This window comes from Octopus bimaculoides, chromosome 10 (genome assembly GCF_001194135.2).
Source record: "Octopus bimaculoides isolate UCB-OBI-ISO-001 chromosome 10, ASM119413v2, whole genome shotgun sequence".
Classification (NCBI taxonomy): Eukaryota; Metazoa; Mollusca; class Cephalopoda; order Octopoda; family Octopodidae; genus Octopus; species Octopus bimaculoides.
The window spans coordinates 89,154,360-89,169,202 of record NC_068990.1 but is presented as its reverse complement, the minus strand read 5'-3'; the positions used below and the strand labels follow the sequence as shown (position 1 = coordinate 89,169,202).

General features: G+C 35.0%; 1 protein-coding gene across 1 annotated transcript in view; it reads left to right on the top strand.

Annotated features, from left to right (window-relative positions):
* LOC106869415 (signal transducing adapter molecule 1) overlaps nt 1–14,843 on the top strand; it is a 66,247-nt gene that overhangs the window by 44,623 nt on the left and 6,781 nt on the right. The window contains exons 3-13 of the mRNA XM_014915146.2: nt 3,393–3,468; nt 4,391–4,489; nt 5,774–5,859; nt 6,859–6,925; nt 8,946–9,021; nt 9,545–9,663; nt 10,828–10,913; nt 11,393–11,487; nt 11,940–12,025; nt 12,803–12,893; nt 14,087–14,141. Of these exons, the coding sequence (XP_014770632.1) occupies nt 3,393–3,468; nt 4,391–4,489; nt 5,774–5,859; nt 6,859–6,925; nt 8,946–9,021; nt 9,545–9,663; nt 10,828–10,913; nt 11,393–11,487; nt 11,940–12,025; nt 12,803–12,893; nt 14,087–14,141 (936 nt within the window). The remainder of the gene's footprint in view (nt 1–3,392; nt 3,469–4,390; nt 4,490–5,773; nt 5,860–6,858; nt 6,926–8,945; nt 9,022–9,544; nt 9,664–10,827; nt 10,914–11,392; nt 11,488–11,939; nt 12,026–12,802; nt 12,894–14,086; nt 14,142–14,843) is intronic.

The following is a 14,843-nucleotide window of genomic DNA, read 5'->3' as shown; positions in this document are numbered from 1 at the left end:
GTGCATTGCACCAATCTATGTTGTGTCAGTATGGAATGTGTTTGTGCTGTGTGTCTGCATGCGGGCTATATATTATTATTTTTGCTGTCTTAAGATAGTTCTGTATAATTATGTGTGTGTGTGTGTGTGTGTGTCTGTGTATATTTTAAGTTGGTTCACTGACCGATGTGCATACACATGTGCAATGTTGAGCAAACTATTAAGGACTGAAGTATTTTCAGGTCATAAAAAAATCATACAGCCTTTTGGCTTTGTAAAAGATGTAGGAGGTGGGTGATTATGAAAGGTCATTTTGAGATGTTTAGATTGTGTTGTAGATTGACATGTGTGTTGTTCAGTTGCTAATAAAGCAGTGACACCAAATGACTTGTCAAAGTCTAATATCATTGCTGTTGTTGTTGTTTTACTCGACATCGTTAATGACAAACCTGCGACTTGTGTCTCCAGTAACACGCTTCAGGTTTTTAGGTAACATGCTGACATACAATCATCATTTTACATCCATTTTCTATGATGGCATGCATTGGATTGGTCATCATGACCTAAGGGAGTTCTTCTTCAGAGTTACTACCTTCCTAGACATGTCAGAGGACCGCATCTCAATTGTACATTTTGTTTTTTGGCTTAGTTTTTACAGTTGGATGCCCTTCCTAACACCAACCCCTTTGCAAGGTGTACTCTACTGAAACACTTGTGAGGGTCCCTCTGCTCCTCAAGACCTCAGAGTTCTTGCTGCGTCAGTTCACTGAAGGCAGTGTGATCAAGCAAGTGAACAGCAGATTAGGATAACAGAAGAAAACGAGTCTGATGGATGAATGGAATAGAAATGAATGGTGATAGAAATAGGGTGACTAAAGTGTGGGTAAGGGCGAGGAGGAGAGAGTGGGGATAAAATGAGTGACCTGGGAAAAGGGAATGATGATTGGTACTGCAGAAAGGGTGATGTTTGAGGATATTGAGTACAGTCTGGTGGTGGGGGAGACCCTTGTTACACAGGTGGCCTAATTCAGTGTGTAGGAGAGAAGGTTAGCATCAGAAACGTGAGAGGGTCAGACAAGTTCAATGACCTCAACACAGGTAGCTTGGTAGAGTGAATAGATGAAAGTGGAGAGTGATAGAGAGAGATTAGAGGGTATCAAGGAGGAGCAAGCAATGATGAAATTTGAAAAATAAAAACAATCTCCTGCAATATCAAGTTCTAAAAAAGACAATCTATAAATATTTACCTAAAGCTAAAATACATGTAAGTGATACTCCAATAATTAAATTAAAATTTCATTGTGCCAGTCTAAAGAGATTCACCATCATTGAGTATACCTATGATCAAATGCATTCTGGATTTGAGTATCTCGTCTATTTAAGTTAACGTTATCTAATCTATTTAAGGATTACATTATCTAATATGTTCTCTCCCTTTTTAAGATTGTAGGATATAATTTGAGGGATATTTGGCTGACACTTTTAGCAGCTCATAGATTTCTGATGAATGATTATCACTTGTACTGAGTGAATTTTCAAAATAAAAATTATACATATAAGACATGTTACGGAGATGTACTTGCATAGTTAGTGACTTGATCTGAGATCATGTGCTGAAACAAAAACAATTGCAGCATGGAAGATGTTTATAAGCCATTTAAAAACACACAAAAACCACTAGATTCACTTCAACATTTAAATTGAATTTGTCAAAATATTTTCGTTGCTTTGAACCCATAACCTGTTCACTGACAAAATTCCATGCTGCATCGAATTGTTTATATGAGGCATGATTGTTTAGAATTAAAATTACCATTTTGCTGTGATAATCACTTTTATACTTTTATCATGAAGAAAAGGGTAGAATCTATGGCATTATTATGTAACTGAGAGGAGGAGGGCATAGGAATAAGTGACTACAACTTATGGGTTACTGCATTAGTGGAGTGATATATTGGGTTATCCTCAGACTGGAGACCAGGTCCAAATACTTGCAACAAAATGGACTTGGTTAAATGCATCCAAAAACCAGCTTGTGGTGTTATACTTGATAACATTTTAAGTGTACCATTCACATTGTATTTTAAATAAGTATTATGAAACTGTTGATATAACTAGACCTCTATAGACAGCTTCAACCCCAAAGAAATATTAAAAATAATGATATAAGCATGACTAAATAAGTTTGTACAAATGATAGTAGAGGATAACTTGATAGAACACTAATGGTCTTTAAATTATAGTATTGTGCTGCAACCTGTAGAACTTGTGCTTAAATCCTCTGCCAGCAGTTAACTTTAATTTTATATTTTCTCAGCTACACTTCAGTAGGAACGGCTTTATGATTATCTGAGAGTATTTCCCCGAGCTAACCTACTTTCTGTAATGGAGTGGGAATTGCAGTCATCTTTTTGTTATGCAACTGCAGATAAACACCAACCTTTAAGATGGCCTCCAGAGGCTTAGGAAATGTGTATTTTTATATTGAACTAAATAGCTAAATCTGATCATATTGGAGCTTTGTGATTAGATTTAACCAGCTATTAAGTCTCACCAGTTTCACAGCTTTATGAAGCTATTGTCTATCTGTGAATTCCATAGTGTTAAGTAAGTGGGAAGTATATCCAGATTGGATGTTGGTGTATTGTAGGTAGCTTTTTGGTGAGACAGAGTTGAACTTGGTGCTACAATCCAACAAAATATTCATCATTTCCACTCTTCTCAGCTATGAACTATACTATTTGGAGTAGCTACTTAAAGCAAGATAAATTCAGCCATTGAGAGTTGAGCATCTTCATCAAGGACTCATGCAGTACACATTACAAACCACCGGGCTTTCTATTCATTGTCTAGTATCACTATCGACTTTCCAATGTTCTATATTGTGAGGATGAGAAGTATTTTTTATAACAAAGCAGTGTGACTGCATGAATCAGATTGTGAAAAGTGTATATAATATCACTGAAATACTCACCTTCACTGACACCGAAAAGTAAAAGGCACAGAAATGCTACTATGAGAGGTTGCTGTAGTCTGAGTAAAGAAGTTCCTAGTGATCCAAGAGGAAGGAACTTGTTAAAGAAGACCAAGGAAGAAGTAATAAAGGCTGATCTCAGTAGGTTAAACTTCACAAAAGAGATGGCAAAAGGCTGCTCGGGAGATGTGTTGGAAATGACTCATTCAAGCTATACAAGTATGAAAAACAGTCAGAAAATGATAGCAATGATAAGAATATCACCATGAAGATGATTCCAATTTATTATGTATACCATTGTGTTTGCTTCCACTCTAAATTTTTGGTAAATTTTTGGAAAATACAGACTTTCTTTGTTCAGTTGTAGAATCGTTCTCTAAAAATGTTGATGCCAGAATTATCGTTTTATGTCTTTGTATCGTATTTTAATATTTTTCAGGCCCAAAGATTGTCTTCGTGCTATTGTGAAACGGATGAATCATAAAGTTCCTTTTGTGACAATGCAAAGTTTAACCGTGAGTCAAAGTTTCTACATTTAATACATGACACCTTGATCCAGCGAATCTATCTTTTATACTAGAGTAATGATGTTGTTGGTTTAACTAATATAGTGGTAGACTAGACTATGTTCAACTAATCCAGACTCTATCTGGGAGACTATGCTTTGCTGGTGAAGTCATCATAATACTGAAACATGGCCTGGGTTGTCTCCTGGATCAACTACCTCCAACCTTGTTCCCTATTCACCTCACCTTTGTACCCATCTCTAATCATCTGTCACACTCTGTATACTCTTGTAATCTTACCTACCCATCTTTTCTAATCCATATTCTCTCTCATACTCACTTTCTCTTATCCTGAAAGTATTCCCAGACACTTTGTCACTACCATCCTTATTTCTCTTTCCAGTCAATCCCACCCACCCTGATATAACATGAGGTAGCTATATATCTCCTCTGTAGCAAGACACCTGTTCTTGTCTCTGTACCAAATTTTAGTCTCTCAACTTCTGGCATAAAGCCACTTCCCTTTCTAGTGACCAACAAATTAAGTCTATCATCAAAGAACAGTAATGCTCCCTTTGAGTTTCTGTACAGTTTCCACCTACCTAATTTCCCTCGTATGGCTGGGGTCAACCCAAAGCTACTGTAGACATTTACACTTGGTAACTAAGCCTACTGAAGCTTCTACTCTAAAAAAATGAAACGGAATCTACAGATACTTCTTCACTCTAGAAGATGCAACTATTTTCATGAAATTCAAAAAGAATAAAGTTTATAAATTAAAATTATGTAAAAGAAAAAAAGAAAAATCTGAACCTCAATAAATAAAAAAACAACACATTTTTTAAAGAAATCAGCCCTTAAGGATTAAAGTCTATATCATCTTAAAGATACCTGCAGTTTTTCATCTCTTTATTTTTGTTTCTATTTCCAGCTTCTGGATGCTTGTGTAAATAACTGTGGTCGACCATTTCATTTGGAAATTTGCTCCAGAGATTTCGTGTCAGAATGTCGCAATTTTATTGGACAAAAAGTAAGTCTTTCGTTGAACATTACTCAATAAGATTACTAGCTGCTGTAGGTACTAAATGACTTGCTTTGTTTTAAGAATTTCACTTGTCTTGCAAAAATATCAGATTACCAAAAGCAAGGTCTTTAGAATTACTTGAGTCACATTTCTAACACCAAACATTGTCTATTGTCTTCAGTTCTTCCTTTAACTGAAGTTTGCTTTACGTGATACAAACAGTTTTTGACTCGTCATGATATTGTGAATGAGAAATGTCATAAGTCTTGACAAAGCATGGGAAAATAGGTTTGGCTGGAGATACCTTTTCAAATATGGTAACAAAAATCGTATAGAAAAATTTCTTTAGCAGTATATAATTATTTCAATCTGTAAGATGACTAAATATATCACTGTTTGGCACCTTGGGCAAATGCCATCTACTGTAGCCTTGGAGTGAATTGGAAAAACCATTGCAGAATATATATGTATCTAAATCTTTTGTCAATATGCATCAATGAAAGATGTGGCATCAAGAACAAAAAAAAAAGTATTTCAAATAAAATATCTTGTGTAATATTTGTTTTGCCAAACAATGCTTTATCACTCTCACTATCAGAAATGCAATGAATCAGTGATTGGCTCGTTGGTAACTTGTAACCAATGATGTTATTGTTCATCAAATAGCAATATAAATTCTTTTATTATTGTTGTTAGCATCTATGAGTATCTGTTGTCAGTTTTACTTAGAGAGACACGTGACTTGATGTGAGCTGATTGAAATAACAGGAGAAGGCCATATCTCGGAAATGATTTACTAAATCACACACCATAATGACTGTATTGTCTGTACTGTAGCAATGAGGACATATTGTTTCTGCATTATTTTTTAAACTGTTTGTGTATGAGTAAAGATTTTACTTGTAGTTGCAAAAGAGACAGACAGGACAGACTTAATTAGTGGAGCTCTAGTTTTGCAATTCTGCATTTTTAAGCGACCTCTCAGCAAAATTAGCATGCATCCTTTAATGTTTAAAGTAAAATGGAGGTTGTGATATTAAACCAAAAGATTACTTTGTTTTATTTCTAGCATAAGCTAAAAATACTCTAAATATCTGTTTTGTACATTTGTAACACACACAACCATCTGTTGAACATAAACACACACAGGCAAAAATTGTAAACAATTTTGGAAACGAACAATATTGAAGAAGTTTTCATCAACATCCCTTCTTCTTATTAAGAGAATCTGAAATATATATATGTATTTCATCTTGTCTGAAATAAAATGTTTGTTTCTTTTGTTTTCAGGCTCACCCAAAAGTAGCACAGAAGCTGAAGTTGTTGATAAAACGATGGGCAGAGATGCCAGAATTCAAAGATGAACCAGCTCTAAAGTAAGTCAAATTAATATTCTTAATTTCTAATTTGGGTTTCTCTGTTCTTAATTTTCATCCCTTGTGACTCCATTTTCTATGGTTATCGCTGGCAGTAGCTGTTATTAGCCCAACTGGGTAATTCTGACCCAAAATGTTCCAACCTTTGGTCGCTCTGCCGTTTTTATGTCCAGCACTGCATTATCCATTGTGTTTTATTTCAAGATAATAAGGTATAATCGGAGGGATTTGGCTACTATTTCTGTGGGGAGATGCACTGTCTTGCTGATGTTTTCTGCTGATAATCTTGAAGGAAATGTTTGTGCTTTTTTATATCAGTTGGGTTCCAGAGTGGAGGTTGATGCTGCAGACAGGAGCATTCTTTTCTTCTTTGTCTTCCCAATCTTCTGCATTGAGTACCACACTCCATTACATTTTGTATACATCTTTTGTATGGGAAGAAAATATTTTGTTGCCAACAGAAGCTGCTTTTTAAAAAAATATATTTTTATACCATTTATGCTACAGTAAATATATACTTTCATTAGGCCCAGATTCAGCAATAATTGTATCCATTCTCTAAGAAACATAGCTAAACTATTGTATCCAGCAGGCCATCAGTGCAGTCTATTGTCTTCAATTCATAGCTGCTGGTTTTGCCAGATATTCTAGTGTGCTGATATTTCTAAAGCCCTTTCTGTTGCTGACAGTATGCCAATGTCTTTATTGTATCTTCTGTGCACTTCAATATGCATTTTCTATAAAGTTATTGTGGGCTGCAGAGTGACAGGTAAGCTTGTGGTGAACTGAATGAAACCTACTTCTGCTTTTAGGAAGTGCCATAAATGCTGAAACAGTTATTGTTGTATTTGAATTTTCTTTTTCCTTGTTTTGTCTCCAATCATTAGTAAGTTGTGTCTCCGTCTTTGATGAATATCAGGCAATTGTAAGGCCTGTCTTGTTTTTTTTTTTAATTACATAAATTTATTGAAACTTTATTATTTTGATAATTCTCTCCAGCTTGATGCCATCGCTGTATGAAAACTTAAAAAAAGAGGGACATGACTTCTCCGATCCAGATACAGTGGTAAGCATTAATTTTCCTTAATGTTTCCTTTTTGAAATAACTTGTGCAATTTTATTTTAAATAGTCAGTTGGTTAAGAAGTTTATTTCTCAATCACAAGTTTCCAGGTTCAATCCTGCTAAGTGGCAACTTGGGCAAGTGTCTTTTACCATAGCCTCAGATTGACTTAAGCCTTCTGAGTGAAACTGGGATTGATGGAAACTATGTGGAAGCCCATCATATGGTTTCTTCCTGTAATTCAAAGGGGAAGCTTTGTTATGCACGCTGTGCTGCTGATTTTACAGAAAGATTACAAAATATATATATACAACAAGCTTCTTTCAGTTTCCATATATCAAATCCACTCAAAGGCCTTTAGCAGAATATTTTTGTCTTAGGACTGTGTAGTGGGACTGAACTATGTGGTTGTGTAAGAAATTTCTTAATCAAATTCTTGCATGTGTAGAGAAAATTTTTTTTATTTGTTAATTTTGTTTAATATTGGTGAATTATTTTCCCTGATTATATAACTGAAGAGGAAGAATCTTGTTTATACATTTCTTGTGTATAATATCTCATCACTATATTTTATTGTCAACTGCTTAAATTATAAAGATCACATGTAACTGTTAAAAGGTTAAGCAGCCATGACTTATTTATTTCATTGAAAACTGGTTTTTATGAGATTTAAAATTAGATGTGATATCAAACATTTGAGCTTTACAACTGCATTTTTCTGATTTGTGTCAAGCTTCCATTATTCATTTGCTTACATATTTCATTGAACAAGTTCAAAGCTTCTGTTTAATGTTTTTTCCACATAACTCTGGAAATTGATACTTTACAGCCTAGATATTGGTTACTTTGATATTATAAACTAAAGTACCAAAGTACGATGTAGTCTATTTGGTCATGAGTAAATCATACTCAAACTTTTCTGTCACTATTATGTTGTCCTTGTGAAGGTGCATGGCTCAGTGGTTAGAGCGTCGAGCTTACGATTGTGAGGTTGTGAGTTTGAATCCCGGACCGGGCTGCGTGTTGTGTTCTTGAGCAAGACACTTTATTTCACGTTGCTCCAGTTCACTCAGCTGTAGAAATGAGTTGCGACGTCACAGGTACCAAGCTGTATCGACCTTTGCCTTTCCCTTGGATAACATTGGTGGCATGGAGAGGGGAGACTGGTATGCCTGGGTGACTGCTGGTCTTCCATAAACAACCTTGCCCGGACTTGTGCCTGGGAGGGTAACTTTCTAGGAACATTGCCATGGTCAGTCATGACCGAAGGGAGTCTCAGATATTGTGTCCTTTAGCAAGGCTCAGTCTTCAGCTCATCTAAAAACACCTCTGTCACCCTTATTTTAGTTGGTGGTTAGAAAGGCATTCATAACACTCCCAGCAACAGTTCATAGGCTAATTTTTATGTCCTCTCACTCATCCTTAAAAACAAAAATCAAATGTAAAACTACTAAAATGTAAATCGTAAAACTTTGTCCTATTGTGTTAACTTAGGTCTAAGGTGTGTATTCAGGGACGCCAAAGAGAATGGAAGGAACAAATAGGTACAGTGCATCATGTGACCAAAAACAAAGAGCAAACAACAACATATCATGTGACCTGCAGATGTAATCAGAAACCACACAGTGTTATGTTTGCTCGTTACTGATATTTCAGTGTAATAGATGTTAGTTTTATGTCAGTTATTGAATACATATATTTAAGATAGAGGTTGTGTGTATTTTTATATCATAGCTGTAATATATTCACTCATTGAGCTGTTCTGAGTTTCCTTCAACATTACACTCATCTGACAGGACAAAGTGTATCATTATCTTAGAATTAAAATATAAACACACATACACATTAAATACATAGGGATGTCTGTGTAGTTAAACAGTTCACTTCACAAGCATATTCATTACAAAGAAGTTTAAAATTTGATTTTAAAACTGAAACTTGACAAGTTACAATTATGAGTTTTATATTCCTAATCCTTAGATGCATGTTTAGATAATCATTTTTTTCTTCTTTTTCTTTAACAGCCAAAGAAAACACCAACACTTATTTCAAATCCTGATGCTGTTCAAACACAACAGGAAGAAGATGATATAGCAAAAGGTTAACATTTCTTTATGTTGTCTCATTGTTTGAATATCTTAATAGACGGAGTTTTGGCATATAGGGAAGTTTTATATGTCCTTATCTGGCTGTAAAATAATGCCTCAATAATTATTTGTCTAACCTATGGTAGCATTGAAAAACATGTATGCATGTGTGTATATGTGGTTGTGTGCATGTCCAATGAATCTGTGTAAACATATTTATGTGCAAGTGATGCTCCACTGGATGTGCAATGTCAGTGTATACGAACAACAGGGTACTACTAAGGGTCCTTCTAAGGTTGACTTGGCTTTCCATCCTTCCTGACTCACAAAGTTCTAGTCCAATGTTGAGTTCAATATAATAGACTATATACTTCCCACCTAATTTCAGGCCTTGTATCTTTTAATAGAAATTATTTTTCAGGTTTTGTTTTGTGGTTTTGTTTCATCATAATTATGATGTTATACTAATTTGAGTAAATTCATTAATCAATTTTCTTTTTCAATTAATTGATTTTCATATGTTTTATATTTTTCAGCCATTGCTTTATCATTACAAGAAGCTGAAAAATCCAAAACTGGTGGTTCGTTATACCCATCAGCTTCCCCTGCCCTTAGCAGCAGTAATACTTTGCCCAAAAGCAAAGAGTATCGCAAAGTATGTAAATTTTGTGTTTGATTTTGTGTGTTTGAAAATAAATATTTATTCAGTCTCGCCTTTACATTTCCCTCTGTCTCTAACTGTCCACACTTTCTTTTCCTTCTTTGTCTCTCAATTTTTCATTTTTTGTTCTCCAGATTTAATCAAGTAGTTGTTAGAAAAATAACACACCAGATACTAAGTTCAAAGGTTGCTTGTGCCATTTAAAAGCCAAATTTAATATGTAGAAGTTACCATGTTTGTCTAGCCTGTTGACTGTTTTAGTTAGTTGATCTTTATGACGTTGCTGTGTTTTACATCTTGTCTGTCTGACTATGATATATATGTCCATTGTTAAGTAATGATCTCGAGAATAAGTACTCAATACAAATGTAGAGATCAATAGTTCATTTAGGCCAGTGAGTGGTCTGTTACCCTGGAGTTTGCGCCTTAACTTTAATGGTGAAAGTAGTGCAGTAAAAGTGTGTATAAATAGTGTAACAACAACAATAATAATAATCCTTTCTACTATAGACACAATGCCTGAAATTTTACATCAACCCCAGTACTTGTTAGCATATAAAAAATCCTCATCTAGACCTGATCCCAATGTTGAATGTTCAAGAACCAACTGAAGGGCAAATTTTCAATTCTGGGATCATCCTGATTTCAAAAGAGTATAATATGTCTATGGAGAGCAAATATAGACTGAGATACAGGGGTCCTAGACAAACAGAATTTTACATCTATTATTATGGATTTAGTTGTATTTTATTAGTTTTGTAGGGGTGGAAATTAACAAAATCTGTCAGCTCTAGTTTTTACTTAAATAATTTTATCATATTGCAACACTGCTGGGGCAACCAACCTATGTCTATACGTCACCTTGGACAATTAAGACATGTTTACATGTCATTTTGGACAGCTAAGACACAGTTGCATATGACCTTAGACAACTGAGATATGCCTACATGTCACCTTGGACAACTGGCATTTGTCTGCATGTCATTTTGGAGGATTAACATGTCATCTGCATGTCACCTCAGACAACTAACATCTATCTACATGTCAGTTTTACTATGATATTTTGCTTGGTCAACTGACATCACTTTACATTATGTTGTTTGCTAATCACCAATAATCGATAACTAAGATTTCTTTCTGTCTCCCTTCCTGATACAGGTGAGAGCTCTGTATGATTTTGAAGCAGCAGAAGATAATGAACTTAACTTTAAAGCTGGTGAAATCATTAGTGTACAAGATGATACGTAAGTCTAATTTTCCTTATTCTCTTTTTACCTTATTTGTCCCCTCATTAGAATGTCGTTAAATGGTTAAGGCGTTGGGCTCACAATCATAAGGTTGTGGGTTCAACTCCTGGATCAGGTAACACATAGTATCTTTGAACGAGGTACTTTATTTTATGCTGATTTAGTATGCTCAGTTGCAGATGAGTACGAAGCTAATGCAGCCCCGTCTGCCTTCTGCTGTCACAACTTAGATGTTCTTTTGAACTAAAGGATGTAAAGCTGGTTTTTATCAACTCTACAACATTTGAGAGACAAAGCTATATAAGCTATGATTTAAATTCAGAGTATAAAGGGATATATGAGGTCACTAAAATTAAGTAACTCAAGTTCTGAGATTAATATAACCAACTGTTGCCTCCTTCAAATTATGTAGCTTTGTGTTAAAAGTTATTTATGAGTTTGTGTTTTACATATCTTATGTTTCCTTGTTTTTATAGGGATCCAAACTGGTGGAAAGGTTTCAGTCACAGAGGAGAGGGGCTGTTTCCTGCCAACTTTGTTACTTCTAATCTAACAGCTGAACCAGAAGAGAGTACGTCCATTTATATATTTATCCCTTTTATCTATGTCAGTAGCTTGGATGGTGGGAAAAGCTTTTATTTTATCAAATTTCTAAATCCTATTGCTAGAGTTACAATTTTAATTCTTAAAGTAAAACAGAGTTAGGTGAACTGTATCATCCTGTAGTATCTACTTACTGTGGTGAGTTACGCCACCCTATAGTACATCAGTGGACTGTCATGGAGAACTAAATACTTTGACACAAAATCATGCAAGTGACATTTTAAGAATCTCTTAACTTCTCAGTTCTCCTTTGCTCTATCCACTCTGCCATCTGGCTTTCATCAATTCAATGCTGTATCATTCATATATATATATAATGTATCAACATGCTTAGAACTGTATCATTAGAGCTAACATGTTGTGGTGGTTGACATCACAGTATTTCGTCTCATGTTTGTGTTGTCTTTTTTTCAACTTCAGTGAAAGAGAAAAAAGGTGTTCAGTTCAATGAAGAAGTCGATGTGAAAGTTATGGAAACTCTTCCGGAAGAAGTAGAAGTGGATGAGGTGAATTTCTTTTCGTTTTTATCTCTAAATTATCAGTATCATCATTTAACAGGGGTTGGCATGGGTTGGATTGTTTCACTGGATCCAACGAGCCACAGGACTATGTCAAGCTCCAGTGTCAGCTTTGGCTTGGTTTCTACAATTATGATGATGATGATGATGATGATATATATATATATATTGCTATCATCATCATCGTCATCATCATTTAACATCCATTGTCCATGCTGGCATGAGTTGGACAGTTTGACTGGGCTAGTATGCTGGAAGGCTGCGCCAGACTCCAGTCTGATTTGGCATAGTTTTCTACAGCTGGATGCCCTTCCTAATGCCAACCACTCCAAGAGTGTAATGGGTGCTTTTATGTGCAACTGGCATGGGTGCCATTTGCATAGCATTGGCACAGGTGCCAATTTGCATGATACTGGTATCTGCCATGACTGCGATTTTGCTCAGCCTGATGGATCTTCTGAGGAATATAAGAGTAGTTTATAATTGGAGCCAGAAATTTTGTTATATCTAGAATCAGTTATTGTACTTGTGCAGTAGATGCAACACAAACCTTATAAAACATTTTGTCTGTTTGAATGTTATTGTCTAACTTTAAAATTTCTCTTTCATTTATTTGTCCTTGAACAGTGTTGTGAAGTAGACACAGCACAAACCTTACAAAGCCTTTTTATATTTTGTACTTCATGTAAATGTCTGTTTATATGTTACATTCTAACTTTGAAAATCTCTATTTCCTTTATTTTTCCTTAAACAATGTTACTACAGTCAAAGATTGACCAAGTATTGGCACTGATCCAGAATGCTGATCCAACAGGAGAAACACAACCAGATTCTTCGGAGTTATTATCTCTTGAAGGTAAAAATAAAAGCTTTTTATCTAAACTTCAGATTAACAGAAAATAGTGACCAAGATGTTGTGGAATTTATGCTTTCCTTCAAAAGCCTTAACTACCCGAAGAGAATGACTCCAATGTAGTTTATCACTAATATCTGATCCTGTATATAATACTCATTTACACACATGGACATGCACACACACCATACATGCATGCACACACACCATACATGCATGCATGCACTATATACATGCACACTCAGTTACTTTAATCTCTCTGTCTCTTCCACCCATCTCATCTCTTTTACTTGCCAGTGGGGAATGGAGATGTGGCTTCCCACAATCCATTTTTCACCTCTGCTCCTGCATCTCAGAAACACTCCTTGATTGTACCAATGTTTATGATGACAGCCCTAAAGTTTTAAGCCTAATAAGAAGTGGTGAGTTACTAGTGGTGGGTCATAGATTGGTACTTGTTTCCTGTGCTTGAAAGGCAGAAAGTTTGTGCGATTGCTTGGTGTAATTAGGTTATTCTCACTCACAGCTAGATTTTTCCACAAAAGAGATTAGCTGTCTATTCCATCACTCATCAACAGATTACTACAAATAATTAGTAACATGATAGGTGTTAGTCTGTGTTGCTTGATAGTGTTAAGTTGCAGGGACATTTGGATTTGTTAGCTGTAGATAGATGTTAACAGTAAATAATGTATTATGTACATATCTACCTAACTGCACATTATATAAAGCACACACATATACACATGGTGCATAAGATATTTGAGGGCAGATTTATGTTTATAAAATAACAGATAACTTTATTTATCAAAAAATGCTATGAGGATAAAAATAAACCTTCATTTCTATAATGTTACTCAATAAAGCCACCTTCAACAACTGCTTCTATATGAGATCTAAATCATCTTCATGCTCGAATCAAGTGGTCCTGGTTCCTTTTGGACATTACTCTGAATATGGCAAGACAACAACTCTAGCTATCACAACTGATTAAATACAACAACTGCAAAGACTTCTGTTTAGTCAAACTGAACATTCTGCAAGTCATTCTCTTCATTTGGCTATTTTTGTATCATTACACCAACTCCTCCACATGTAGAACAATAATTGAATGGAGGAGGTTGAAAGATATAATTGCAATAAAACAATATCAGCTGTGACATAAGACATAATCTGTGTTGATGTATTTTTTGCAGAACAATGTAAGATAATGGGTCCACTGATTGATGCTGAATTGGAAAGGATTGACAAGTAAGCAAGATTATATTTTTCAGCTTCAATTAATATATATACATATATATATATATATATATATATATATATATATATATATAAAGCAGTTTGACTCAGCTCCACACGATTTAAATTTCATGGAGTTGAGTCAAACTGTTACTAAATACATTTAACTTCAACCAAATGTCTTGAGTGCTACTTTTTCTTGCCTGTGTGTGTGTGTGTATGTATGTATGTACATGTGTACACGCATACATACATGCACGCACAGAAGCATGTTTCTGTGGTGAAGATGTTTGCTTTGCAACCACATGGCTTGCTGCTCAGTCTTACTGTGCAGCACCTAAAGCAAATGTCTTCTATCATTGTTCCAGACTGACTAATATCTTCTGAGAGAATTTGATTGACGGAAACTATAGTAAGCTCTGTGTGTGTGTGAATGTGTGGGTGAATGTCAACAGGTAACTTATCATGGTTTGAATGAAACTGTGATGATGCTTGTATTTCCTTGTTAACATTACAACCAGTCACTCTTCACATTCGAAGATCAGTGGAATAAAAAAGATCTTACTTGAAAACATGAAGTTTGGCAACAGGAAGAGCATCCAACCGTAAAATCCTGCCTTAAAATCAATTCTTGGCCAAACCATGCTAGCATGGTAAAACAGATGTTCTTGATATATATATATATATATATATATATATATATATATATATATA